The sequence below is a fragment of the Cavia porcellus genome, unplaced genomic scaffold (assembly GCF_034190915.1).
Source record: "Cavia porcellus strain 051 isolate PalLab524CR breed Dunkin Hartley unplaced genomic scaffold, mCavPor4.1 scaffold_16, whole genome shotgun sequence".
NCBI classification, from domain to species: domain Eukaryota; kingdom Metazoa; phylum Chordata; class Mammalia; order Rodentia; family Caviidae; genus Cavia; species Cavia porcellus.
Genome location: NW_026947499.1, coordinates 55188177 through 55215493, shown reverse-complemented (window position 1 = coordinate 55215493; position 27317 = coordinate 55188177). Strand labels below are relative to the sequence as shown.

General features: G+C 46.4%; 1 protein-coding gene across 9 annotated transcripts in view; it reads right to left on the bottom strand.

The window, feature by feature from the left end:
* Katnip (katanin interacting protein) overlaps positions 1 to 27317 on the bottom strand; it is a 193377-nt gene that overhangs the window by 47184 nt on the left and 118876 nt on the right. For all 9 annotated transcript variants that reach the window (XM_063226709.1, XM_063226710.1, XM_013141984.2 and 6 more), the window contains 6 exons: positions 18138 to 18310; positions 17089 to 17154; positions 15720 to 15826; positions 14173 to 14275; positions 10210 to 10425; positions 2219 to 2356 (listed from right to left, as the gene is read on the bottom strand). In XM_063226709.1, the coding sequence (XP_063082779.1) occupies positions 2219 to 2356; positions 10210 to 10425; positions 14173 to 14275; positions 15720 to 15826; positions 17089 to 17154; positions 18138 to 18310 (803 nt within the window). The remainder of the gene's footprint in view (positions 1 to 2218; positions 2357 to 10209; positions 10426 to 14172; positions 14276 to 15719; positions 15827 to 17088; positions 17155 to 18137; positions 18311 to 27317) is intronic.

Sequence of the window (27317 nt, the reverse complement as noted above, 5' to 3'; positions counted from 1 at the left end):
CTAACAGCTGATAGTGTTCAAGCCAAGTATGCGAGGGTGAAGGTCTAAGTAGGGGGTTGGGTGTGAGAACTATCAGAGAAAGGGCTGAGCAGCAAGGGCTCCTGCCTCTAAGCAAATTCCCAGCTTTAATTTTTATTTGTGACCTTGTGCAGACTACCTATCCTCTCTTAGCCTCAGGTTTGTACTTGAAGATCAGAAAAGACAACGAGAGCATGGCACATATCTGTTACCTCAGCACTGAACTCAAAGAGACTAAGGCAGGATGATAGCAAGTTTAAGCCCAGCCTGGGAAACTTAGGAACTTAGGCTCTGTCTCAAAATAAATAATAATAGTAACAAAAAAAGAGTAAGAGGACTTGGTGATATATTTTGGTATAAAGGTCCTAGGTCCAACACCCAGTACTACACAAACAAAACCCAAAAACCAATCAATTAACCAACCTCCAACACACAAAATCAAAAACAAAGAACAAAAAGGGCAAGCATGAGTGCTTACAGGTCACTGGGAACAAGGAGCTCATTCATTCATTCATTCATTCACCAGCCATTTGTGTGCTTTGAATAGCAATGGTAGAGCCTGGAGAATTTCTGGTGCAGGATAGGAGGGACACACTCACAGGTCTACCCATGGTGCAGGGCAGGGAGAGGGTGGGCTCCCTGCAGAAAGTGACACCTTGGTTCCAGGAAGCCGAGGTCCAGATATCTGGGCTCTGGGGTTAAACGAGATGGGTGTAACTCTCAGGGGGCCTACGGAGCCCCCAGCACGGGCATTCAGGAGGCTGTGCATGCAGGAGGTACCAACAGGAGGGAAGCAGGGCCAAGACCAAGGGATTAGGAGGCTCTGGCGTTACACGTGGGGCTTTGAGCTTCACTTTCTGGGTCAAGGAGAACTCTGAGGGTTAAAGCAGCTGATTAGTGTGACCAGATCTCCCTGAGGCGGCCTGAGACAGACTGGAGGGCTGGGCTCACAGCTAGGGGCCATGAAGGCCATCTCACTGTTCCACACTGCTACAAGCTCTGCACGCACCTCCACCTGGACACCTGCTCATTCTGCTGCCCTTTTCCTTCTGAGCTCCAGGGCCAGACACTTTAAGGACCTTCTCTGACCTCTCAGCATGAGGACGCTCCCTCCTCCTGCTCCATGTAGTCTGGGCAGGCCAGTTCCAGCCCAGAGAGAGCAGTTCCACTGGAACTGGAACAGCTGAAAAGAACTACTGGCATTTACAAGAAGACCTGCCTCAGGAATCAGATTTCCAAGCTTCCTGCCATGGTTAGAAGACCTAGCAGCACCAACTGGTCCCTCTGTCCATTCATGGGCTTCCAGACCGCCAGTCCCCAGGACCCCTAGTGCCTTTCCCAGAAGACCGAGGCTGAGGACCAGTTCCTCCTCACCCTGGGACTACTGCTTCCTTTACAAAGGGTAGAATGATCCCTGCCACATGTCCATCGTAAGAGCAGATGGTGACAGAGTGACAGGCCCCTGTCTTTCCTTACTTGCTGTGCTCCCGCATGAGCCAGGCCTCGGGCCTCGTAACACTATGTTACAGAATTCACCATCTACTCAGTGGGCTTCCGCAGGAGGTACACCTCCACGTCACTGTCTGTGTCTTTTCACATCAGAATCTCCAGAACTTACAGTGAAGCCTGAGGGCGCCTGTGGGCCTGGGGATAAAGGAACAAATGCAAGAATGTTCAGAAAAACTACCAGGGGGACGAAGGATAGGGTTTAGGAGCTGCTCAGGCAGGGACAATCCGGGGCCCTGGCCTGCACTGCTGAATTACATCTGCATTTTAGCAACATTCCCTGGTGAGTCATTGTAGACTAGCGTTTTCCGAAGTGATGGTTAAAGAATGTATGGGTTCAGGTTCTCACTCACTCTGACTAGCTGTGTGATTGGGGGCGAGTTACATAACCTTTGTGCTTCTGTTTTCTTATCTGTAAAACTGAGCCTCAGCTTGTGTTTTCCCAGTTCCCACAAAGATGGGAAAGATATGTCACTTTCCAAAACTTTCAAGAGCCAGAAGTTCTGTCCCTGCTGCCTCTTCTGAAGCCAATGTGAAGTCATCCTGAGACCCCTGCAGAGGTTCCTGTGCACCTATGAGAAGGGGTAGCAGGGCCACCTCGTGCCCACTTAAGAGCTTCAGGAACCAGACTTGGCAAATTGCTCAGCACTTCGTCAACCAAATTTCCTTCAAGGAGTCAGAGCCTGTTACTCACCCCATCTGTGGTCCAGTAATTCCAGACCTTGATCATGGCCAGACCAAAGTCGTGCAGCTGGTCTACGTTGTGGATAACGAAAGAAAGGTGGAGCGGCGGGTGGAAGTGGCAGGTCCACACGGAGGACTCCTTCTTGCTCTGAAAGGCCAGCAAGAGAGGCGGCCATTAGGTTCCTTTCTGCCTGATTAAAAAGCCCAGGCTAATGAAAACCAGGAGTGCTAGGGGCAACAGGACAGGCCACCTCCTCAACCTGGTGCACACAGGCCTCAGATCTCACTTTATCAGAGTCTGGTGACCCTGTCCCCACACACAGCTGCCACATGGGCCTCTCTGATCTGCCAGCCAGATGGAATCTGAAATGCAGTGGGCTTTATTTTAATCAATTTAATCGGCTTTGAGGAATGTGCAGGGGCAGGAGGGACACCAGGGGGAGAGATGGAAAGGGGCCACCATGCATGCTGTTTGATTAACCTGGCAAATGCAGCCTTTGATTTTCTTTTGTCGAACCCTGTTGAATTTTTTAAAACTGTAGACTAGAAAAGGAAGAAAGAATCTGGCTGAGTTGTTTGTTGGGACGGGGCCATGGCGCTGTGCCTGGGGTTTGTTCCATTTCCTTTTGGGGGTTTCCAAGCATGGAGGCCCCAGGGATTGCAATCTGCAGTGTCTGCTGCTGGCTGAGCAGCCAGGATGGTCCTCAGAGCCCAGAGGGCTAGAGGTGCAGAGCACTTTGCCATCATGGTCACAGGTACCCAGCACAGTTTTATGCTTTGAGGGCAGATGCGAAAGCCAAATCAGGAGACTTTCTCAGGGCCTGTCACCTCATGTCTTATCTCTTCTGCATTCCATTGGGACAAATCACAGCTGCTCCCAATCTCGCCCACGCTGGCTGGACCTCAGTGCCTGGCCCCAGTTAGGCCTCTGCTCCCTGGCAATGCTCTTCCATCTCTTACCCTGAGAAATGCAGCTAAAATATGAGGTGGCACCACTGTCATCTCCTCCTGTGCCATCTCCAGACCTGTCCAGCCCAGCCACACCAGACATGAGTGCTGGCCTTGGTGTCTCACAACAGCCCCCTTTCATGTCTGTGACCTCCTTATGGGAAGGGCCTGTGTCTGACTCGTCCTCAAACTCTTAACATTCAGCAGTGTTCCTTGGCACATGGCAAATACCCAACAGTTCAGTGTGGGATGAATATATGACTGAGTGAGGCCACAAGTGAAATGGCCCCCTAATACTTGTCATCTCATGGGGACTTCAGTAGTTTTAAGGTAGCTCTTGTTCCCAGAGTAAGGTCGAGGTATTTTATTTGGTGCATGACATGTGAAGAAAAAAACCAAGTTCTTCACCAATATTGCAAAGTGAGATTTTACCTAAGAGCCAGATTTCTAGCTTCTCTCTAGACTTGGAACACGTGGCAACGAGGGTCTCTGATGGCCACTGCTTGGAGTCTAGTATGTGCACCTGAAGCTGACCAGTGTGAACACCTTTCAGGGCCTGCAGTCCCCACCACTCCCGACTATCTCATACCTTTCTCTCTCCCCTTAGAGGCTGCCTGGTCCTGCAGAAGTCAGGGCAGGGGTTCTCACTTAGGGACTGAAAAGTCCCTGTAGGTCCTGTCTGCCCACAAGCACCCATCACATGTCTGATGGCACCCGGAGGTCCCTTTTATGTAAAGGAGCATCATGTGTCTGAGATCACCACAGGGACATGTCTGCCACTGGACAGAGTGGGGAGGGAGGACTGGCTGACTCTGGGGTTTGTTGGCCCCCAGAGCTGGGAGGCCCCAGCTCCAGCTGTGGGGGGAGAACAGAGGGGGCTTGTTTTAGAGACAATGGTCCCTTTCAGGAGGGGGGAGGTGGCCTTTGTTAAGGGGGAGAGATGAGTTCAAGGGGTTCTGACTTGTTTTGGCGAGTTCTTCAAGCTGGGCAAGAACCTGGTGATCTGGGCAGCTGTAGGGCTGGGTGTGTGTGTGCGTGTGTGCGTGTTGAGAAGTCACATCTCAAAATGCAGTGGGTGTGTGTCTCATTCCTTCCCTGAGCTGCAGCCTAAAGTGGGTCACTGTGGGTGCTGGACACAGGAAGAGACTGAAGGCTGACCCTGGGAGCAGACACAGGGGCTGTAATTGATTTTCCTTCACACTGCTGTCAGCATGAGGAGTAACAGGAGGCCTATGCGGGAATTGTGGTGATCAAAGTCAGAGAACATTAACTTTCCAGTAACTGCGGACCTCATTAGCAGCCAGGCCTTCAGAGGCTTCCGGTCCACAGCAGATCTCCAAGAGAAGGCTGTCGGCAGCTGCCACACTGGGTGAAGCCCCAGCATCAGGCCAGCGGGCAGCACTTCCTTCCTTATCACAGGTGCTAAGAAAGGTGGCAGGGCAACTGCACGCTGCTGCTCACATACGTGGTGCTCTCCATTCCCAGGCTGTGTGCACTGCTAGGTTAGCCTACAGCTGAGCAGGGCTCTGACCTGTCATGGCCTACATGCAGAGTGAGGATGTGAACCTCTGTGTCTCAGCCTGGACTCCCCGAGAAGCTGCCTCTAGGCAGGGACAACACCATCAAGAGTTTTTGTAGACAGTGAGGGACACCTCCATGTGAGCCTCGGCAGGACAGGAGCGGAGGGCAGGTAGCATAAATGTGGTGGCCAAGCTGGCCACTCATGCAGGGGTCTGGAGTTTAACACATGGGACAAAAGGCGTAGGGTGTTTACACCTGACTCTCACCCATGTTGGCTGGGGCTGCTCCTGGGGCCTTGGGGCACCCCCCATAAGAGTGAGCCTAGGAGACCTGGAAAAGAACCCTCTATGAGGACATGTGAACACCAACAGTGGGAGAACAGCCAGTGTGCTGTGATATGGGAGGGGTGGGCGAGGCATGGGCACAGGCACCAAAGAACCCTCTGCACCTTGCCCTGAGTCCCCAGCCCCCCAAGGCTGACACAGAGCTACATGTAGGGGTGTGTAGAAAGCCCCACCATGTGGGTTCAGTAACTCATCTATGCAGAAAGGCCAGCAAGCACAATTTCCAGGAAAAAAATCAGCAGGGATAAACTATAAAGAAAATCACAGAGAACTGTTATTAGTAGTTAATGGAATGACTATTTTAGAATGGATGGCCAAAGACAGTCTCTTTGAGGAGGTAACATTTTAACTCCAATACCAAAGGTGCTTTTCCAGTATCAACTTAACATAGATCCATCCCCCTACAGGGAGATGCTGACTGCCTTAGAACTAATTCCAGTTTAATGAAGTACTGCATTAAAAAGAAACAAACTTGATATACACAAAGATTGGAAATACGTCAAGGGCATGATATTAAGTGAAGCAAGCCAAAGAAGTTCCATACTGTATGAGGCTACTTATATAGCACTCTGTCTTTTAAATGCTGGAGTTGGATCCCAGGGCTTTGCACATGCCAGGTAAGCTCAGTACCACTGAGTTGTATCCAGCCAGACTCTGCACAGGGGCTGAACTGTGTAACTCTGATCTTCCCACAGCAGGTGGGAGGGGGCCCACTTGTTCACAGATTCACTAGTACTTGTTATTGTAACGAGTTGCTTTTTTACTTTGTTATCTTTTCTTTTTCTATTCTAGGTGTGTCAGTGAGTATGAAGTGGTATCTAATTGTGCCTTTCATTTGTGTTTCCCTAATAGTGAGTGGCACAGAGCACCTTTTCATGTGCCAGTTGGTCCATAGTTTTCCTGAGTTGGTACCAGGGTACTGCTGACTCCAGAGAATGAACTGGGAAGTGTTCCTTCCTCTTCTACATTTTAAAAGTATTTGGGAAGGATTATTAATTGTTAATTCTTCGGATGTTTGATAAGATTCATCACATTCACTGTTCACCAAATCCTGGACTTTTAGGCAGATCTGATGAGTAATTCAATCTCATTATTTGCTATAGGTCTATTCAGATTTCCTTTTCTTCTTAAGTCAGTTTTGCTCATTTGCGTCTTTCTAGGAATCGTCCACCTTATTTAGTTTACCTAATTTGTTGGCATATAATTGTCCATAATATCCCCTTATAATCCTTTTGACCGCTGTAAGGTGAACAGTAATATCTCCTCTTTCATTCTGACATTATTAACTTGAATCAGGTATCATTTTTCTTTTCTTTCCTTAGAGTAGTTAAAGGTTTGTCAGTTTGCTGAACCTTTCAAAGGACCAACTTTGTTTCACTGGGTCTATTTATATTTGTATTCTCTGTATTATTTTTACAATTACCTATAACCAATCTATAAATATTTCCAAATAAAAATTTAAAAATATGTACTGCACAGTTTTTATGCTGGAAGCACAATGTGAATAGGACAAAGACTTCTGTAGTACCTGGGGCAAACAGATACTAAACACATGATAGAATAATTTTTTATAAAAAGATATACTCAGAAGAAAATGAAAAAAGTGTCACAATTGTGACTAAGTTAGGTGGGGACAAGCTCCTCAGATTCCTGGGCAGGGAAGGCCTTGTAAGAAAGTAATATTAAGGCTAAAATCTGAACACAGAGAAGCCACAGGAAAATCTGGAAACAGGACACCTGGATTGGTGGGAATGCCCTCGGTAGCTGGAGCAGCAGGTAGCAGGCCGGCTAGAGCAGCATTGGTGTGGGGCGGGGGGGGCAGAGAAAAAGGGGGGCGGGCCCAACCAGGGCCTCTCGGCCACAGTCAAACCTGGGTTTTATTCTAAGTGTGACAGGAGGTCATGGCAGGGGTTTTAAGTAGGGGAAGGGGATGGCTGATGTTTTTTAAAAATCACTTTGGATAGAGAGTAGACAAAGAAGTGGATGGGATGAGAATAGAGGAAGGCCAGTGAGTAGTCCAGGCGAGAGGGACCAGGGCCCCAAACCCGGGAGGTGCCGTGCAGAGGGAGGGAAGGGCTGGAGTTAGGCCTCATGGGGAGGCGGAAACACAAGACCTGTGGGTGTGTGGGAAGGCGGCTGAGACAGTGTCCTAATCATACTCTATCCCCAGGAAATCGAAGTGTACAGAACATATTTTCTAACTTTTCATTTGGAAGTAATTTTTTTTTGAGGTACGGAGGATTGAGACCAGAGTGGCACTGGGCTACAGAAAATGGACACTCATGTCAGGACCTCAGAGGATGTGGTGGGACCGAGTGTATAAACTTGGAGTCATCAATACCATGGGGCAGGGTGAGAGAGAGAGAGAGAGAGAGAGAGAGAGAGAGAGAGAGAGAGAGAGGTGGTGGGCGCAGAGGGAAGGGCTTGGCATGGAGCTGGGCTTACCCACATCTGCCACATGACCCAACTCCCTCCACGGAGGCACCTTCTCCACCACATTCATTCCCTACCAGGTACTTCTGCTCAGCAATCAGCAGGGCTCTACAGCTGTGTGGCAGGAGACAAGTCACTGGTCTCCCAAGACTTGGTTTTGTCACTGGTGAGGTGGGGAACACCACTGTTAGGCTGATGTGAGTGTTAAATGAGGTGGCGTGCCACCCTGTGGTGGACACGTGCCAGGGAAACTGGGTGTTCTGAGAGGCGGTGGTCCTGGTCGCCCCAGGACTGGAGCACAGACTGATGCGAGGAAGCAAGGGAATCCGCCTCTTCACAGAGACCTAGGAACCCAGATCGACATAGTGCTTCCCGCCTCAACTTCAGCGTCCCCAAAGACATAAACTAAGAAACAAAACAAAACCCCAAACCTAACCCGAAGCATGTCTCAGTTCCTCCCTGTCATCACACTGCAAAGCTCATCAGCCTCTGGGAACAGAGAAATACAGAAATGATCAGAATTGATACCTACCAGATCCATTGATGCTTTTTATCATCTTTGAAGTGTTCTGTTCTGTATAGCAGGGTCCCAAAGACCCACTGCTTTCTGCACAAGGGGGTGGGGATAGTAGCAAGGGCTGATACCAGCCCCAGCAGCAAGCATCAGGATTCAGCAGGAATCTGGAAGCTGGGCAGGGTGTGCTAGGCTGGACCATCCAGGCAGCCCCTTCCCTCAAGCCCTGTTCTTTTCCAGGGTCAAGGTCACTGAGCTGCGACCTGGAAAGGGGCTCGTGTTCTCTGGTTCATCCCGCCCCCAAAGAAGGCCAGACCCTTGGTGCTGTTTCCTAGGACCCCCAAGATGACCATGAGGCCTGTCCACTTTTCCTCTGGTGACTGTGAGGATATTAGATACTCCAAAGATATGAAACAAGTTTCCTTTATAAAAATGTGGTAAAGCCAGGAATGCTAGTATATCTCTGTAATCTGGGAGGCTGAAGCAGGAGGGTTATAAATTGGAGACCAAGGGCAGGGGATTTAGCTCAGCGGCATAAGCGCCTTCCTTGCAAGTGTGCGGTTGTGAGTTCGATCCCTGGTACCGATAAAAACGAAAAAGACAAAAAATAAATAAATAAATTGGAGACCAAGCTGAGCAACTTAGTGAGACCCTCTATGAAAATAAAAGTTTTATCAAAAGGTTTGGGGATGTAGCTAAGCACAACGGCCCTGGGTCCAATGCCCAGTACCCATGCCCCGACATATACAGACATGGTGCTAAAGTGAGTCAGACTCAGTTTCTGTTGCCTGCAGTCTGAAAATCAAAGCAGATGACCCACCCCCATCTCCATTTTACAGGGGGCAGAAAAACATTCTCCATGAATGCAGCTAAGTTACCCAAGGTCACACCGTCAATAGCAGCAGCTGAGGCTTTGCAACTGGGAATTTCAAAGACTTTCTAGTTTCCTACTCCTTAAAATGAGAGTCATAATGTCTACTTCTTAGCAGTATTTATGCTGTCACTAAGAATAACAGGGCGTGCGATCACCACTGTGTGGTAGGACCCCTGGGAAGAGCCTGGAAGACGCCAAGCTCTTTCTGTTTACATCTGGTCCTTACAGCATTGTACCAAGGTGCATTCTATTATGACCTCGTTTTGTAGATGAGGATTTCAAGTAGAGGTCAGGGGAGTTGCTGTGGTCAGAAGTTGTAAGGGGTAAACTTTGAATCCAGACTTTTCTGCTGCTCAAGCCTGTGTGCTTAGATCTACCTGTGATCACACGTACTACCTCTATATGAGATCCCATGGACTAATTCTACATGACAGTCCACGTATGAAGCACTGAGCACTATGGCTCGCACAGGGCAAGGATTGAACACGTGGTAGGTGTCTTCATTTTTGATGTTTTCAAAATTAATAATCGGGGCCAAGGGTGCTCATTGGCACAAGTACCTGCCTGGCAAGAGCAAGGTCCTGAGTTTGATCCTTGGTATTAAAAAAAAATGGGGGGAAGAATAGATAATATACCTACAAGCTAGTTGAAAAGGTACACAAGAGCACCTATCTAGCCCTGCCCTGTCTCCTGCTCAGCCAGCCTCACTCACAGGCACCCTCTGTTCCCAGAGTCTGAGGTCTCTCTTGGATACAATTATGAACAGTGTGGAGCACACCACAGTAAACACAATGTAGCTGACTATTGGCTTTCACAGTCCTTTGTGTTCAATTGAAACTGGCAAGAAAGGAAAATACCAGTGCTTTTTCTCCTTTTAAACTCTATCAGGTATACAAAGGGAAAGAACACTGAACATTTTCTGGGCATACACCTACAGCAGGCCCTGGGGAAGCAGGCCCTGAAGTGTGGGCCAGGTCCTCAGCCAGGCTGCAGGATGTGGACTTTGCCCACAACTTGCACTGTGGGACCTTGGCCAGCTCCAGGGCCTTCTCCCAGCCTCACCTGCAGAATGAGGGCACTGACTGCCATGATCCTAGGGTCCTATGTGTGCTAGTAATAAGCTGCTAGGGGGCTTCAAGGGGTGAACTGGCTCTCCCAAAAGAGCCCCCAGAACAAGGACCTGGGAAGTGTTAGAGAGACCCGCTGCAGGCCTGTGCAGGCTCCTGCTGGTCTGCCAGGTGCGTGACAGGTTGCTGACAGCATGGTCCCCTCCCGGTGACCACACCTTTTGCACAGACTCTCATGCAGGGGCAGAGAAACGTGACAAGTATGCAGTGAAGAACCATGCTGGAGTGCTCTCCACTTACAGCTGCGTTCCTGTTGACCAGGAAGCCCAGCTCCCCGGGCTCGGTGGTATTCTGGACATCCACGTCATGGGGTGACACGTAGAGCTTCGTGTAGTTCAGGTCAAAGAACTCCACTTCCGTGAGACCCACCCATGACGGGTTGCCCCAGTTGGACATGATTTCCATGGTCACAAACACAGCATCTTTGGTCTCTCCTGTGCTCAGTCTCCATTTATCCTTCAACGAGAGAAAAAGAATACCAAGATGATGCTACCACAGGCTGCAGCTCAGCTCGTCTACTGCTGGTGGGCTTTCTGTGAGTTATTAGGGCCACGGTTCCTCCACCTGCACAGTGAAGCTGAGAAGAGACCTGATACCTACAGCTATTGTAAAGATTATCCAAGATACTACTTGAAAAATATTTAAAATATAGTAATCAGCCAGGCATGGTGGTGCATGCTTGTAATTCCAATACTCCGGGAGCCTGAGGCAGGAGGACTGAAAGTATCATCCCAGTCTGGTCAACTCAGTAAACTAAAGAGACCCTGCTTCAAAGTCAAAAATAAACAGGGGCTGAGGATGTAGCTAAGACACTGTGGAGACCTGGGTTGACCAGTACCACTAGACAAATAAAGTGGCTGTATATTCAGTACTTAGGGTTTTGTTTGAGGGTTTCCAAATAAATGAAAGCATTTACATAGCATCACACCCTGACCACACCCTTGTCTCCCCAGCAGGCAGTGTTCACACCCAGAAGCATGCCATGCTGTCTGCTGAAGCGGGGAGCTATGACGGCTGCATTTGCCTTCCTCCCAAGTTCACCTGTTGAAATCTTAGCCCCCAATATTGCAGACTGTGACTATGTTTGCAGATGCAGCCTTTAAAGAAGGGGTTAAATGAAAACCAGGCTGTTAGGGGAGGGGTGTCATCTAATCTGTCTGGCATCCTCACGAGAAGAGAAAATCTGAATACAGAAAGACACCAGGGATGGCTGCACACAGGACGAAGACCATGAGAGGACACAGTGAGAAATGGCCACCGACAAGCTAAGGGGCGAAGCTGCAGAGCAGAGCGAGCCTGCTGCCTTCATCTTGGACCTGCAGTCTGACACTGGGAGAAAATGGACTTGCGTTGCTGAAGCCCTCGGGCTGTGGTGTTTTGTTCTGGTCGACTGAGCAGATGAACAGTTTGGCAACCAAGGCTTGGACTGGTCACTTGACAGCCCCATGCTGGCTAGGGAAGGTGAGATGCCACCATATATGACACAATTCGGGCAGGATAGTTGAGCAAATGGATGACGAAAAGGAGGAGCCCCTGTGGCACTGTGGGCCCTCTCCAAGCATCTGCTTCATTCCGACTCTCCCCGTCATTGATTTTAATGCTCACCTACTTCCCAGGCAGGCTGTCTGGTCTGAGAGTGCGTGAGTGCCATTCATAAACAGCCACCCTATACAATGGCTTCCTCATGGCCCCTGGGGCCCAACTGCAGCCCTGGTCGCCATGGATCAGTCACTCATAAAATGGTGCTTTCTCTGAGCACGTGCCCTCTGCTAATTAGCAATGTAATCCGCAATGGTTCTGTGAGCAGGGAGCCGAGCAAATGAACAGCAACTGTTCCCCACTTATTTTTTTAATTAATAGCCAGTGAGATGTGCTATCACTCCCAGCGTGTGTTTGGATGAGCCCTGATTGCCGTGAGATGGGGATGGGATAGCGATGGGGGGGGGCAGTCAGCACCTGTTTTGATTAGCTTGGCTGTCAGAACCCACAACTCCCGCCCCCCACTCCTTCATACCACATAGGGCTCTGGCCAGGCCCTGGGCTGCCCTGGGCTGAGTCCCAGTCTTGCAGGATGCTGATAAACCAAATGGGCCTGGCTGCCTTACAGGATTGGCAGGTTCTTAAGCTTGTGTTTGTGACACTGTTCCAGGGCCAGGTGAGCAATCTGGGAGGCAGGAAGAGCAGAGCTGTTTGCTTTCCTTGTTGGTGGTAGGAAGAAAGGACAGGTGGCAGGAGGACCAGGTGGCAGGAGGGCCAGGGGGTAGAAGCGCTTTTTTGCAGGAGGCCTGCTGGACCTCTTGCCCAATGCCAATCTGAAATGTGCAACTCAAAAGCTGAGTTTTTAAATGAATAAGCTCTGCGTCTCTTAACTAAGGAATGTCACCACTTGTTACTGTTGCAAATGGTGGGCTCCTCTGCTTTCCGTACTATCTGTTTCTGGGATCTGAAGTTCTTGATCCTTGGCACTTACGGGCTGTCTCTGAGGCCACTGAAGTTTCCTTTGGGAGGTTATTCCCTCTCTTTCCTTAGCGATAAGGCATGGGGGACTGACCCTTTCCCACTGAACAAATCTAAGCAATCAATGTGTGCTTCCCCTGGGCCACCAGGAATGGTAGGAATGGCTCAGTGCTACACATGGCCCCAGACAATGTCAGCTTCACATGAGTGGCATGTTCTTCTCCCCTCTAACCGTTTAGATCGCACGGGGAGAGACCAGAGTAGGGACTGGCATTGTAACAGTCAGATCTCAGGCTGCAGCTGACACGAGAATAAGTGGTTATGGTGCTGTATCTGGATCCCCCTGGCCTCATTTTCTTCTCCTGGTTGTGTAAATCGGTTTGTTCTGGATTTTCTGTCTCTTATAGCATTAAACAAACTTCATCGGTATGGGCTCTTTTAATATGGCTGAGGTTTTACCACACTTAGGATCTTCAAAGTCGAGAAAGTAACTCTTCTATCCTAAGAGGAGCAAAGCTATGGATCTTCTCTAAGACAAACATTCAACAGGCTCCTCCTTGCCACAAGCCTGGGCAGCATGCTCCTCCTGCTGCGTACCTTCCCTGCTTTGTTCTCACTGGGCCTGGCATGAAGAGGACAGATCCTGTGTGCAGGGCCAGAGCCTAAGAGGCTTGCAGGAGGCCACATGACCTCAAAATGGTGGCACCAGATTCAGTGCAGGAACTGTAGCCCAGGCCAGCACGGGGCCCTGCTCTTGTTACGTGAGTTTACATTTACATGTGGCTTTTAAGTTTTCATTAGGCAATAACAAAAATCTCCACAAGTAGAACTTAGGTAAAGCTGGGGATATGAAAGGTACTAGGACACACACTTGTGGGCACAAAAGAAAAAGAACCCCGATAATGCTGGTGCCCTAATGCATCATTCCCTGCTGTCACTCAGGGTCCCCGGGCACCACACACTCACATGCCGAGGTCTGTGCGTAGCCATTGCCATCATATTGGACTCAATAAAGATTAATATCCCTGCAGTTAACTTTATGTAACTTTATATTTTCTAAGTCTCCTAACGATAGTTTCTGTCCTTTAAAGCTGATATATACCTCACATGCTTTTTGATTAGCTCCATTACGAGGCGACATTTAGATTATTTCCATGGGCTCCCCTCGTTTTTCCTACTTCCAGCAATTCCACCACAAACACCTTTGTGCCTACAGCTTTTGCTTCTGTAATTTCCTTAGGACGGGACTGCTGGGTTCTATTTCTGAGGCTCTTTCGGAGTCCAGCAGAATCCAGCTATTCTTTTTTGGAGAGTGTGTCATCCAGGGTGCAGCTGCCACCAAGGCACAGTTGGCTAGTCTTGAAGCAACCTTGCCAGCACTAGGGGTCAACATGAAAATAACTGGTCAACACAGTATCAAAAAATAGGATGTTAAGGCTGCTCTGATTTATGTTTCTTGATTACTGGCAATGTTGGATATTTTCCTGCATGCAACTTCTATTTCCTCTGGTGTGGATAATCTCTCCAGAAACTTACAGTCCACACCTTTCCTTCTCTGCTTCTCTAATACTCATGTGTCTGTGTGCTGGGACAGAGGGGAGATGGGGACCTGGGCAGAAAGACACTATGCTGACCACTGTCGGAGCAACCTGCAACCACTAGACCTGATTGATCTGAGGGCCCCTCCACCTTCAGCTTTCAGGACAAGGATGAATGCATCTGGTAGTCTTCACGTCCACTTCTCACCTTTGTGTCCAGTACTTGCTCCTCACTTGGTGCAGCAACCTCTTTGGGATGGGTAGAGTCATCTTCAATGGCCTGAGGCACTTCAAGAAACTTCTGCTGTTGTCTGAAATAGAATTTTAACAGGCAGCAAAAGATATGCAAAAAGAGAACATATTCTCATTGAAGGTTTCACACTGGCTTTATTCCTCAGGGAGAAGGAACACTATGGGGAGCAAGTCTGTACCCCACAGGCAGCAGGAAGACAGCCTCTCCCTGGGTCAACAGCTATACAGTTAGTGATGGGATCAAAATCCACTGACGTGGGTGGGCTGGGGGCCAGACAGCGAGCTGACCTCCCTGAGCTGAGGGAGAGCTTGTGAAGAGTCCAGGGCAGCAGCTGGCCAAACTAACGCCCTGGGTCAAATCCAGCCCGTGGCCTTTTTGCACATGACTGGCTAAGGATGGTGTTTATGTTAAAACTAACAAATAAGCAACAGGCAAGCCTACTGTCGCCAACCTGGCCAGCCTTTACAGAAACAATTTTGCCAGCTCCAGACAGTAGCTCTGCTGTACTTGTAGAGGACAGATTCGGTGCCCTTCCCCAGTATCCCCCGCCATGTGCCATGTATGCTGTGAAAGGGAAAGAGTCCCCTAACACCTGGAAGCACAGAGGATATCAGGGAGAAGAAAGCAAGTGCTTTTCAGGACTGTCAGATGCACACACCCCTCCATGTCCAGGGTACCCCGGGGCTCTGATTTATGGCCATACGGGTATAGGGCTATGATTTTCACCTGGGGTCTGCAGACACTTGGTGGAAGGGCTGTCTCTGCCTTGAATCTATTTGATCTTTTTGATAATTTATAAACAGAGGCTCCCTCCAGGTGGAGGCGATCCTGGAGGGCTTAGCAAGTAAATTCCTCCCTCATCCAGAAGGAAAGTCCACTTTCTGGACTGGTACCATCTCGGGTCAGGGCTACTTTGTGACCAGCATGCAGACTGGATTTTGGATTTTGGCTAGGCACTTTGCAGAGTCTGTCACATGCACAGTTCTATATGACAACTCTGGGAGAGTTCCCATGTGATGGCATTCAGCTGGTATATCCCTCTGAAGATCAATTTGTTTATTTTAAGATCTTTATTTTAATGAAAACCAAACCAAACCAAACCAAACCACCTTGCCAATCCAGTCTGATGTTGCAAGTTCATTGGCAAGACTGCTGGTATGAACAAACTTTAAGACAGAAAAGAATATGGCTGTCTCCAAGAATATGGCTGTGGATTCCCCCTTGTCCTTTGGTCAGCTGAGGAACAAGACCATTGATCTGGGTTGTGTAGGCTGCTCCACAGAAGACCTGGAGGAGGCTGTGACCAAATTGAACAAGCTAGGTGCCATTTCCCTCTAAGAACTCAAGTCGCTTTTATGCTCTTGGGCTAAAGGAGATGAGGGAAGGTACAGCCTAGAGCTACAGAAACACAGGAAAAGCAAAAAGCAACCTGGGTTAGAAAGGTACTCATGGCTACACCACTGGGGCTTTCTGGTGGCCTTGGAATCCACCATGGTCAGTACCTGCTTTCTGAGAGGCCAGTCCTGGGGATGGTTTGTTGGATTAGTTGGTCTTCCCCGGCTATCCTCGGTGGCCCTGGCATTGTGTTCACCATGGCTGTGGGAAGCAACTGAAGATGAAAAGGTTTAGTAGACAGGGGTGCACGGAACCCTCCTGGCCCAAGACACCACACCATGGCCAAAGACACACCCTGGCCAGGTCACTGGTCTCAAAATGGGAGAAGGAACAGGATGCCAAGGTGGCAGTGCCAGCCTGGGTGACCAGGTTCAGAACATTTCACAGAGTTTCAGTTTATTACATCTGGAAGCTCCTGTGAAACAATCTCTCTCATCCAAACCTTTCACCATCTCAAAGGAACCCCCATTCTGCTTGCACAAAGTAACTAGGCTCCACAGAGAATTCTAGGAACATCCCTGAGCACTCTTGTTTTAAACACACCATCCCCTTTCTCTTCTATTTGTCATGGAAACGGAGTGTGTCCCCTGCAGGCCAGGGATCAGGTCACCAGAAGCCTCGGAAGTGGGGTGGGCAGGGTTACAAGCCTGTCTGAAATGCTTGCTCATGTTGGGTTAAGATGACTATACCTAACAGGACAAGTGGGACAAGTGCTAACAGGACAAGTGGCACAAGTGCAGAAAAAATTCCCTTGGGTTTATGGGGTGCTGCTCTGTCCACCTGCCACCCTGTTTCAGCCACCCCTTTCCCATTTCTTTCCCACCTTGATGCTTTCCTGATCCTTCCACCTGGAATGCTGTTCCCTATAGGTCTTCCTCACAGGCAGAGCTCAGCTCAAAAGGGATGTGCTTTCCAAGGACCTCCAGAGCCAGCACATATCCCAGCACGCTCTTGCCATTAGCAGATTTGATTTTCTTTTGGGTTATTTATATTTTTATTTGCTATTGCCTATAAGTGCCCTGAGTCCTGGGTTTATCTGCCTCGGTCACTTCGTATTCTGAACACACAGCATAAAACCCCTGTGCCCTACATCTAACAAAGATATTTCCTTGGTGCTTTAATAATTCATGTCCTTATTTGCCAGGGTTATCTTTGTTGATGTACCTAATTGACCTAGATAGACATGGATACCACTTATTTATTCCTGATCCTGAGACCCATTTCTGTATTGCCTCATCAGGAAACAGAAACATAGAAAAAATCTAGGACAGCAGGCTTGGGGGAATTCTAGCTTTAACTTGTCACATTGGGCATGTCAGGGTAACCTCAGTTTCCCTGTCTATGAAATGGGCACAAGGCGCTGGTTGCTCAGTGTATAGATGGGACCTAGAAGGAGCCTGGGAAGCAAAGTTTCCCGAAATCACAGGGGGCTATGTGCACACAGCAGGTTTTGGTTTGGCTCAGCCTTCCACTCACCTCCAGGGCTTCCTCCTTGGCTTTCAGCAGACTGGTCCAGGGCTTGGGTGGTGGTTCCTCTGCACCCTAGAAAGATGTGATCACATGATGTGGAAGTGGGAACAAAGCCATCACTGGGTACTCTGCACTCACACATAAGGGCACAGAGAGGGACAGAGACCTTTCCCAAAACCCACAGACATAAGCACTGGGGCAAAAGCGAGAGCACCTGGAAAAGTGACAATGGTGTCCCAAAGGGCAGCCTGAGATTGAATCTGGGGAGCAACTGGCAATGTGGACAGATCCTGGGGGTGCAGACAGGCAGACCCTGGCCCCTTGCAAAGGCAGGACCTGAGAGGACCACCTTGCTTCTCTGGGTGCCAGTGGCCACATCTCTAAAACGGACTGGTGACACCAGCCCTGCCTGTTTCAGAGTCACTATGAGCACTGAGTGGGCCAGAGTTAAGGGACGGTCACAGCAGGTGAGTCAGAAACCAGACTTCAGAGGAAGGACATCATGCACACTGGGAGGTCCAAGGCCACAAGCTGCCTGAGGCCTCTCCCCTGCCCCATCAGCTGTCTTCCTGTTTGTTGCTCAAGGCAAAAGGCAGCAAATGCAAACAAATACCTGTAGGCTGAGACAGGTTACGTGAACAAGTGAAACCAGCCAAAGGTAGGAGAGTAGGGATCCGAGAGACTAAGGGAGCTACCGGATTCCTGCTCTGGGGACAGAGGTCCAGCAAAGCCATGGTTTGCTGTTTGCTCCACTCTTTCACTGACCCAGCAATTTACAGCTCTGGTCTGAGGTACTCAGAGTGTGCAGAGCAATCAGCCACAAAGAGGTCACATTACCACTGAGCTGAGACTTTCAGAAGTAAACAAAAACCAGACAAGCAGGTGGTAGAAGTGGAACCCTGGCAGGGCAATAACTGTCTGCAAACAGGGGAAATGCAGATGAGGCTGAGGGTCAGGATCAATATCTGCTTTTCTACTACTCACTGCTCATACCCTGCAGGGTCCCTTGCTAACCCGAGCTTCTTTCTTGGACTAGAGCCCTATGTTGCACACACCTGCAGTGGCCTGGCAGGTGGCTCAGTCTTTTTGGCAAGGATTGCCTTCTGCAGGGTAGCGTTCTCCACCTGGATGGCTCGGAGCACGGCCAAAGCGTCTTCCTCTCGGTCCTCAGCAGCATATATGGGTTTGCGGGGTGCTGACAGGGGTCTTTCTCGGCGGCTGCCAGGTCCTGGAAAAAGAAAACAGGTGGTGCTCTTTTGGACGGCTGCTTCAAATCCATCAGATACAACTGAGGAGCATTCCATAAAACAACTGGCCAGCACACTCTAAAAGTGTCAAGGGCACAAAAGATAAAGTAAGCCTGGATGACAGCTGCAGATGCCAGCAAACCAGAAAGACGTATCAAGTGGGTCCAGAGGTGACCCTGGGACAAGGCCTGCGTGGGAGGAAATGTACAATAAAGAGCATGACTGTGCCAGAGGAGAAACTAGAATATAGCCTGTGTCTTAGAAAAGAGTATGGTAATACTAAATATTATGAATTTCCTAAGTGGAGGGTGGTCATATAAACTGAATGCTTTTGAGGACACAAACTGCAATGTTTAGGAGGCAAAGGGCAATGATATATAACTTGCAAATAGTTAAAAAATGCATGAATTTATAAATAAAATAAAAGGTATATATAATACACCAGAATCTGAGGATGTGAAGTCCCTTGCAGAAATGGTATTATGTACACATGTAACTTATAGACAACCTCTCACATACTTTAAATCATCTCTAGATTGCCTGTGATATCTAATACAATGTACATGCTATGAAATAGTTGCTTTGGCGTCCAGATGGAGGGGATCCTAGAATCTGTGCTGCTGGACAGCAAAGGACAGCTCTCTGTCTGTGACGTGGTGCAAGACTTGCTGAGAAGCTTTCCTGGCTCTAGCATACCTCTGGCTGGTCATGATTGAAGACACTGGCTAGAGCACTTCACTCTCCTGCTCTGCTCTTGTTAGAATGCTTCACTGGAATGAGAGTTAAAGTAGCAACATCAAGAATGGCATTGACAATCCGAGGAACTGTGCTGCAGAGGAGGAAACTGGGATCCCAGCAGGGGTGAGTTCCTGCTCACCATCCTGAGCCCCTGGAGAGTTTAAGATCATCGCTCCCAGTGGTCAAGGACCGGCCCAGCTTCCAGCCACACTAGACTAGGCTTGGGAGGTTTTGAGGCCCTACTACATTACACCCAGCGACCTTCTTCAATCAGGGGAGCTGAGAGCACATGAAGTGAGTTCCAGCCCATTGGTTCTTGCCTGGGGAGAGCTTTGGACCATCATCCACAGTGGTTAGGTACCCGCTGAGCTTCCTGGAACACTGGAGGTGGCACAGGAGGTCCTGTGGGCCTGACTGGACCATGCTCAGCAACCTCCATTCAGTCCCAGGAGCCAAGGGCATAGGAGACGATATCCAGCATGCCCAAGGGAAGCCTTGGAACAACACTTAAAACACAGAAATATAGGAAAGTGACAAAACGAAAGACCAAAATGCAATCTCAAACCTCCAGCCCATCCCAAAAAGCTAGGAGCCATGTATATAGAAGAATATATATGCCATACACCTGACATACCTGAAATAAAGAAACAGCTCCGGGAAGCTTTAAAGGAAAACTAGAAATAATCTCCCAGGTAAAAGAAAAAATGATAAAAGTAATAAAACAGATGCTGAACACATCTAAAGAAGACACAGTTAAAAAATTAGAGGAACAAGACAAAAAGACAGAATCCCTGGATGAACAATATAAGAAACAAATAGAATACGTGAAGCAGATTCAAAGAGACATACAGAAAATCAAAAATTCCACTGAAAGTTGTCAAAACCACCTCAGTGAAAGTGAAGTTAGAATTTCAGACCTCGAAGACAAGACTGCAGCTAGTGAACAGGAAAGAAAAGATCTTTTAAAAATAACAAGGAATCAGGAAATAACAGCTCAACAGCTGCAAGATGATGCAAAGAAAAACAACATAAGATTGATAAGGATAAATGAAAAAGAAAGGGAAAACACAAATCATATCAAGAGGCTATTTACAGAAGTAATAGAAAATTTCCCAAACATGAGAATGGAAACTGACATATAGATTAGTGAAGCATATAGAACCCCAAATAGCCATAACCAAAATAAAACTACACCCAGACATATAATAATCACCATCCCAGAAATCCAACATAAGAACGGCATATTAAAAGCTATTAGAGAGAAGATAAAGGAAAACCTATCAAAACACAGCAGACTTCTCAACACAAATAATGAAGTCAAGAAGAGCATGGAGTGAAGTGTTTCAGAAAAAGGAAAATGATTTCCAACCTAGACTGATGTACCATGTAAAACTGTCCTTCAAAATGGATGGAGAAGTAAGATAATCCCATGAGAAAGGACAGCTGAAAAACTTCATGATCACCAAGCCAACCCTGCAAAGAATACTGAAAGATAGTTTAGATACACATAGGAAAAAACCAATAAGCAAGGCAGACAAACAGAATGGAAAGATAAAGATGCAACAGCAGAAAGATAACATGTCAATAATAAACCAATATATAAGTTATAACCAGGTTACTAATGTAAATGGTCTCAATTCACCAATTAAAAGAAACAGATTGGCAGAATGGCTCAAGAAACAACATTCAACCATATGCTGTCTACAATAAACACATCTAACCCAAAAGGAAACTCGCAGACTCAAAGTCAAAGGATGGAAAACAATACCCATGCAACAGGAACCAAAAAAAAAAAAAAAAAAAAAAAAAAAAAAAAAGCAGGGGTAGCTGTTCTGTTTGCAGACAATGTGAACTGCAAATCAAGAATGATCCTAAGAGATAAAGAAGGTCACTACATACTGGTTAGGGGAAAACTTCAAGAGGAACAGATAACAATCTTAAATATATATGCACCAAATTCCAGAGCACCCAGTTATACAAAGCAAGTATTAATAGAAATGAAAAATCAAATTAGCAATGACACAATTATAACAGCAGAACTTAACACACCATTGACACCAACGGACAGATCAGACAGAAAATCAGCAAATAAATAACAGAACTGAATCACACTTGTGAACAAACGGACTTGATAGATATATGGAGTGTCCCATCCAACAACATCAGAATATACATTCTTCTCAGCGGTACCTGGGACATTCTCTAAAACAGACCATATACTAGTCCACAGAACATTATAAATAAATGCAAAAGAATTGAAGTTATCCCATGCATGTTATCAGATCATAGTGCCATGAAACTAGAAATTAATGAGAAAAGAACCTGCAAAAACCCCACAAACACATGGAAATTGAATAATACACTCTTGAGCAATCAGTGGATCACAGGGGAAATTAAAGCAGAAGTTAAACAATACCTACAAGCAAACAAAAATACAAATACAACTTACTGGAATCTGTGGGATGCAATGAAAGCAGTCCTCAGAGGAAAATTTATTGCACTGAGTTCCCGTATAAGGAAAACAGAACAAATACAAATAAACAACCTGATGCTATACCTCAAACATCTAGAAAAAGAAGAGCAAGTCAAGCCCAAAGCCAAAAGGGAGGAAATTATAAAAATCAGAGCATAAATTAATGCAAGAGACTAAGAAAACAATCAGAGCAGAAAATAATGCAAGAGACTAAGAAAAGAATCAATGAATCAAAGAGTTGGTTCTTTGAAAGAATAAATAAAATTGATAAGCCCCTAGCCAACCATATTTAAAAAAGGGAAGAAAAAGCTCAAATTCATGCAATAAGAAATGAAAAAGGTGAAATCACTGTAGACTCTGTAGAAATACAGAAGATCATCAACACCTATTTCAAAAACCTCTGATAACACAGAAGAAATGGACAGATTCCTAGAAACATATGAAGTACCAAAGCTGGGTCAAGAAGATGTAAAACTTCTGAATAACTCAATTTACATTAATGAAATTGAAAATGTAATTAAGTCCTTTACCTACAAAGAAGAGCCCAGGCCCAGAGAGATTCACTGTGGAATTCTACAAGAAATACAAAGAAGACTTGATGCCGACACTCCTCAAACTCTACAATGAAACTGAAAGGGAAGCAATCCTTCCTAAGTCATTCCTGGAAGTAAATATTACTCTAGTACCAAAACCTGAGAAAGATTCAACTAGACCAATCTCCCTAATGAACACAGATGCAAAAATCCTCAATAAAATATTGGCAAACAGGATGCAGCAAATCATCAAGATTATACACCACGATCAAGTTGGATTCATCCCAGGCATGCAGGGATGGTTCAACATACGTGAATCAATAAATGTAATCCATCATATCAAATAAAGCCAAAAGTAAGAATCACATGATTATTTCTATAGATGCAGAAAAAGCTTTTGATAAGGTCCAACACTCATTCATGATAAGAACCTTACAGAAAATTGGAATAGACAGTCTTTACCTCAATATGATAAAGGCCATCTATGACAAACCAACAGCCATCATACTAAATGGCCAAAAACTGAAGGCCTTTACCTTAAAATCAGGCACAAGACAAGGATGTCCCTTATTACCGATCCTATTCAACATAGTACTGGAAATACCAGCCAGAGCAATTAGACAAGAAAGAGAAACAAAAAGGGGTAAAGATAGGAAAAGAGGAAGTTAAATTATCATTATTTGCTGATGACATGATACTCTACATAGAAGACCCCCAAAACTCCATTGAAAAACTCCTGGATATAATAAATTCAGCAATGTAGCTGGATACAAAATCAATACGCAAAAATCAATAGCATTTTTATACATTAACAACAAATCACAGAGAGAGAAATAAGAGAAGTCACACCATTCACACTAGCATCCAAAAAAATGAAATACTTAGGAATTAATCTCACAAAAGAAGTAAAAGATCTATATAGGGAAAATTATAATACACTGAAAAAAGAAAATTAAGAGGATCTCAGAAATGGAAAGACATCCCTGGGACACGGATAAGAAGACTAAACATTGTGAAAATGGCCATTCTCCCAAAACTGTTATACAGATTCAATGCAATCCCAATGCAAATACCATCAACATACCTCATAGATCTAGAGAAATCACTCCTAAAATTCATCTGGAACCAGAAGAGATCTAGAATAGCAAAGGCAATTCTAAGCAGCAAAGACAAGGCAGGAGGCATCACAATCCCTGACTTGAAGTTATACTACGAAGCTACTATAATAAAATCAACATGGTACTGGAATAAAAACAGATCTGAAGATCAATGGAATAGATTAGGAGATACAACCACAACTACCAACACACTCAACCACCTTATCTTTGATAAAGGGGCCAAACATGTTCACTGGAAGAATGACAGTCTCTTTAATAAATGGTGCTGGAAAAACTGGCTCTCTGTATGCCGAAAACTAAAACTAGACCCAAGCCTATCACCATGTACTAAACTAAAATCTAAATGGATCAAAGATTTGAATATTAAAACAGAAACACTAAATCTGTTGGAAGAATAATTAGGTAAAAATCTTGAAGACATAGGGGTAGGTAGAGAATTCATAAACAGGAATCAAACCGTATGGGAAATACTTCCCAGAATCAATAACTGGGATCAGGCCTTATTAAAAAGTTTCTGCATGTCAAAAGAAATCTCCAGCATAGTGAAAAAAACCCACAAACTGGGAAAAAATCTTAGTGAATTGTCCCTCAGACAAAGGACTTCTGTCTAAAACATATAAAGAATTAAAAAAACTTAGACTCCCGAAATTCAAAGACCCAATCCAAAAATGGGCATCTGAGATGAATACACAGTTCTCAGATGGAGAAATACAAATGGCAAATAGATACATGAAAAAATGTTCATCATCATTAGTCATTAGAGAAATGCAAATTAAAACCATCCACTCAGGAGCTCCTGGGGCGTGCACCACTGACCAAGAGCTGCAATGCCCAGCGATCACGCCCCAGTCAGTCACTGTGTGTCAACATCGGTCACCAGAAGGCTGGCTGGGGAACTGAAAACAGCCTGCTCAACTAGGCAATGGTTTTTAGATAAGACCTTCAAGCCCTGGCAACAAAAGCAAGTCTAAACCAATAGGGTCATATTAAACTAAGAAATGACAGTACAGAAAAGGAAATAATTAGCAGTAAAGAGAGAACCTACAGAAGAACATATTTTGCACATAAGCCATCTGAGAAGAGGTTAATATCTAGAGTATACAAGGAATTCAAACAACACAATAAGAAAATATCTGATTAAAATAAGTAAAAGACCTGAACAGACATTTCTCAGAAGATATACAAATGGCTAACAACTATGAGAAGAAACACTCACATCATTAATCATCGAGAAATGAAAATAGAAAACAAATTGAGATATCATCTCACCCAGTCAGAAAGGCCATTGGCAAAAAGACAACAAATTAACAAAGGCTGGCACGGAGTTGGAGAAAGGGGGACTCTCACACAGTATTTCTGGAGATGTACAGCAGCAGAGCCCTTCTAGAAAATAGTCTGGAGGCTTGTTAAGACACTGAAAATACAGCTACATATTATATGACCCAGTAATACCACTACAGGGTATACAGCCAAAGGAAATGAAATCAGTGTACCAAAGAGACACCTATACACCCATGTTTATTGCATTGCTCTTCATGAGGGTCAAGGAGTGAAATCAGGTTTCTGCTGACATGTGAATGGATAAAAACATGTGTTCTACATATACAATGCAATATTACTTGGCAACAAACATGATGAGGTGCCAGCATCTGCAGCAAAAAGATGAACCTGGAGGACATTATGATAACTGGAATAAGCCAGGCATAAAAAAGGTCACGTGTCCTCACTTGTCTGTGGAACTAAAAAAGAGTTGACTACATAGGAGTAAAGTGTAGAACAGAAGTAACCTAGAGACTAGGAAAGCAACAGGGGAGAGAAGAAAGAGAGAAATCAGGTAATAACTGATAAATACAGTTAGATGGGAGATTTAGCTTTAATGTTCTATAGCACAGTAACTATAGTCTACAATGATTTTTTATACATTTCAGTATAACTAAAGAGACACTAAAGGCTCCCAACATATATAAATAAAAATATTTGAGAAAATGAAAATTCTCTCATTATCCTGATTTGATGGTTGGGCATTATATACTCTCCTGAGTTGTCATACTGTAATGCATAAGTAATACACATTACATGTCAATTACCTAAAATCAAATGCCACAGGCAATGATATTGGCAGCTTCTATGTGTTTCTGTATGTTTACAGGGCAGGAAACACACTGAAGCTCTTCTGGGTTGACTTCCAGAACAGGTAGGGGTTGTCTTTATTTATTTATATTTTTGCAGTACTGGGATTGAACCCAAGGTCTTCACAACAGACAGTACCCTCAGCTCTTTTGCTGTTTATTTGAGACAAGAGTTTTATTAAGTGGTTGATACTTTGTGATCCTCCTGCCTCTCAGTCTCCTAGAATGCTGGGACTACATGTGTGCCACTATACTTGGCAGCAGGGACCGTCTTGATGAGGACTCTGGATTCTTCTGGAGGGCCAAGCTAATGTGAGAGAATGCCCGTTTCTACCAGGTACGTAGGAGGGGGTGCAGACATAAATGCCCAGGACTGAGGCAGGTGCTGAGATGAGACTGAGTGCCTGGGCTGTGTGATTTAGGGTACAGCGCCAAGCCAAATCCTCCCCACTTGCCATCTACGGCTGCGTTCCTCAGGGTACCAAAACCCTTTCTTTTCTAGAATCTGGTGCTATGTGGAATCTTACGGCAAGCAGAGTGATGAGGATTGCAGTGGGATCTTCCTCAGCCAGTGTGAAAGGATCAGGTCCCTGCATTATCTGGGAGCACAGGGACAGCAGGGAAGGAAATTAAAGGCTATTGTCTTAAGCTTCACTGGGGCTGGAGCTGGAAACCTCTGAAGTACAAACATCTCAGCACCTGAAGCAGAAATGGGTAACAGGTAAGGCAAGGTGGCTCTCAACCAGCACCACACTGTGCTGCCCTGGGCACACAGATACAGGAATGAGCAGGACAGGCACACCACCGCTCTTACTAACCTCGCAGCTACTGGGGTAGAGGTAAACATGGGCACATGTGGGCTAGAGATGATGGGGGCATAGGCACACATGGGTAGGGTAGAGGACCCACGGGCAGTGAGCCCTTTGAATGCCCATATGGGAGCCTGTTCCAAGGCCCTGAGGCAGGCAGAGCTTAGCAGGCCAAGGAATAGCCGGGGGACAGGAATGGGGGGACAAGCGGAAGAATGGTCAGCAACCAGGTGGACACTTGCAGGCTAGGTTTTAATGGGGTTCTTCAGGACTCAGCTTCTGTATGAGATCACACTCTTCAAGGCACCTGATATTAATTATAACTGTCAAATTAATGGATGAGAAACAACTTCAGTGTCAAACCTGTAAATCTCAGTATTTGTGATTATCACTAAAGCACACAGCTAAAAACCCAGGCCCCCATCAGACATCCCCATTCATAGGGCTTAAGATAATACACAAAGCCATACAAACAAACATGTCAGTCAAACGTGCCGGTCAGCACCCAGACATTTGGTGTGCAAACCCCAGGACTGGTGGGTGATCAGGGAGAGCCAGGACAAGCAGGTTCAGAAACTCAGCTCTTCCTTCATTTCTCATGCAGAATGCTTTTAAAGATCAGCCCTAAAAGAGCCATGTGGTGCTTTTTACTGCCTCTCAGTCTTTTACATGAGTAAAACTCTTCTTCTAGGGCTCAGTGAGTTGTACTGGGAACAGCTGCTGCCCGAGCACCGAGTAGCCCACAGCCTGGCTCCACAGGCGAGGTTTTGCCCAGTCAGCCCTGCGCTTATCTCTTCTCGTAAAATGATCCCCAGGAAGGCATTTTCTTTCGTTACAGATCAGTTTCATTTGCATGGATCCTCTTGCCCCTGAGCATCATTCATGTAGGAGAGAAAGCTCCTGTCCAACGTGACCATCAGGAGCTGCCTGTGCCCTTTGAGTCATATTATGCTAAGAAGATGTGTTTAAAAATTAAATCGCCCTTTCTCCAAGTGAAGGTCAACTCTGCAGCACCAATCCCAGGGCTTTCCCTATTCCTGGCTTCCCAGAAACGCCTGCACATTCCCGCCGAATGGCTTGTGTTTTCTTCTTCATCCTGTGGCCGCACACGGTAACCACCTTCTAACTCTCTTTGACATCCTCATCATTCACGTGGGCGAACCCTGGGCTGGACGCCACAGGACGGTG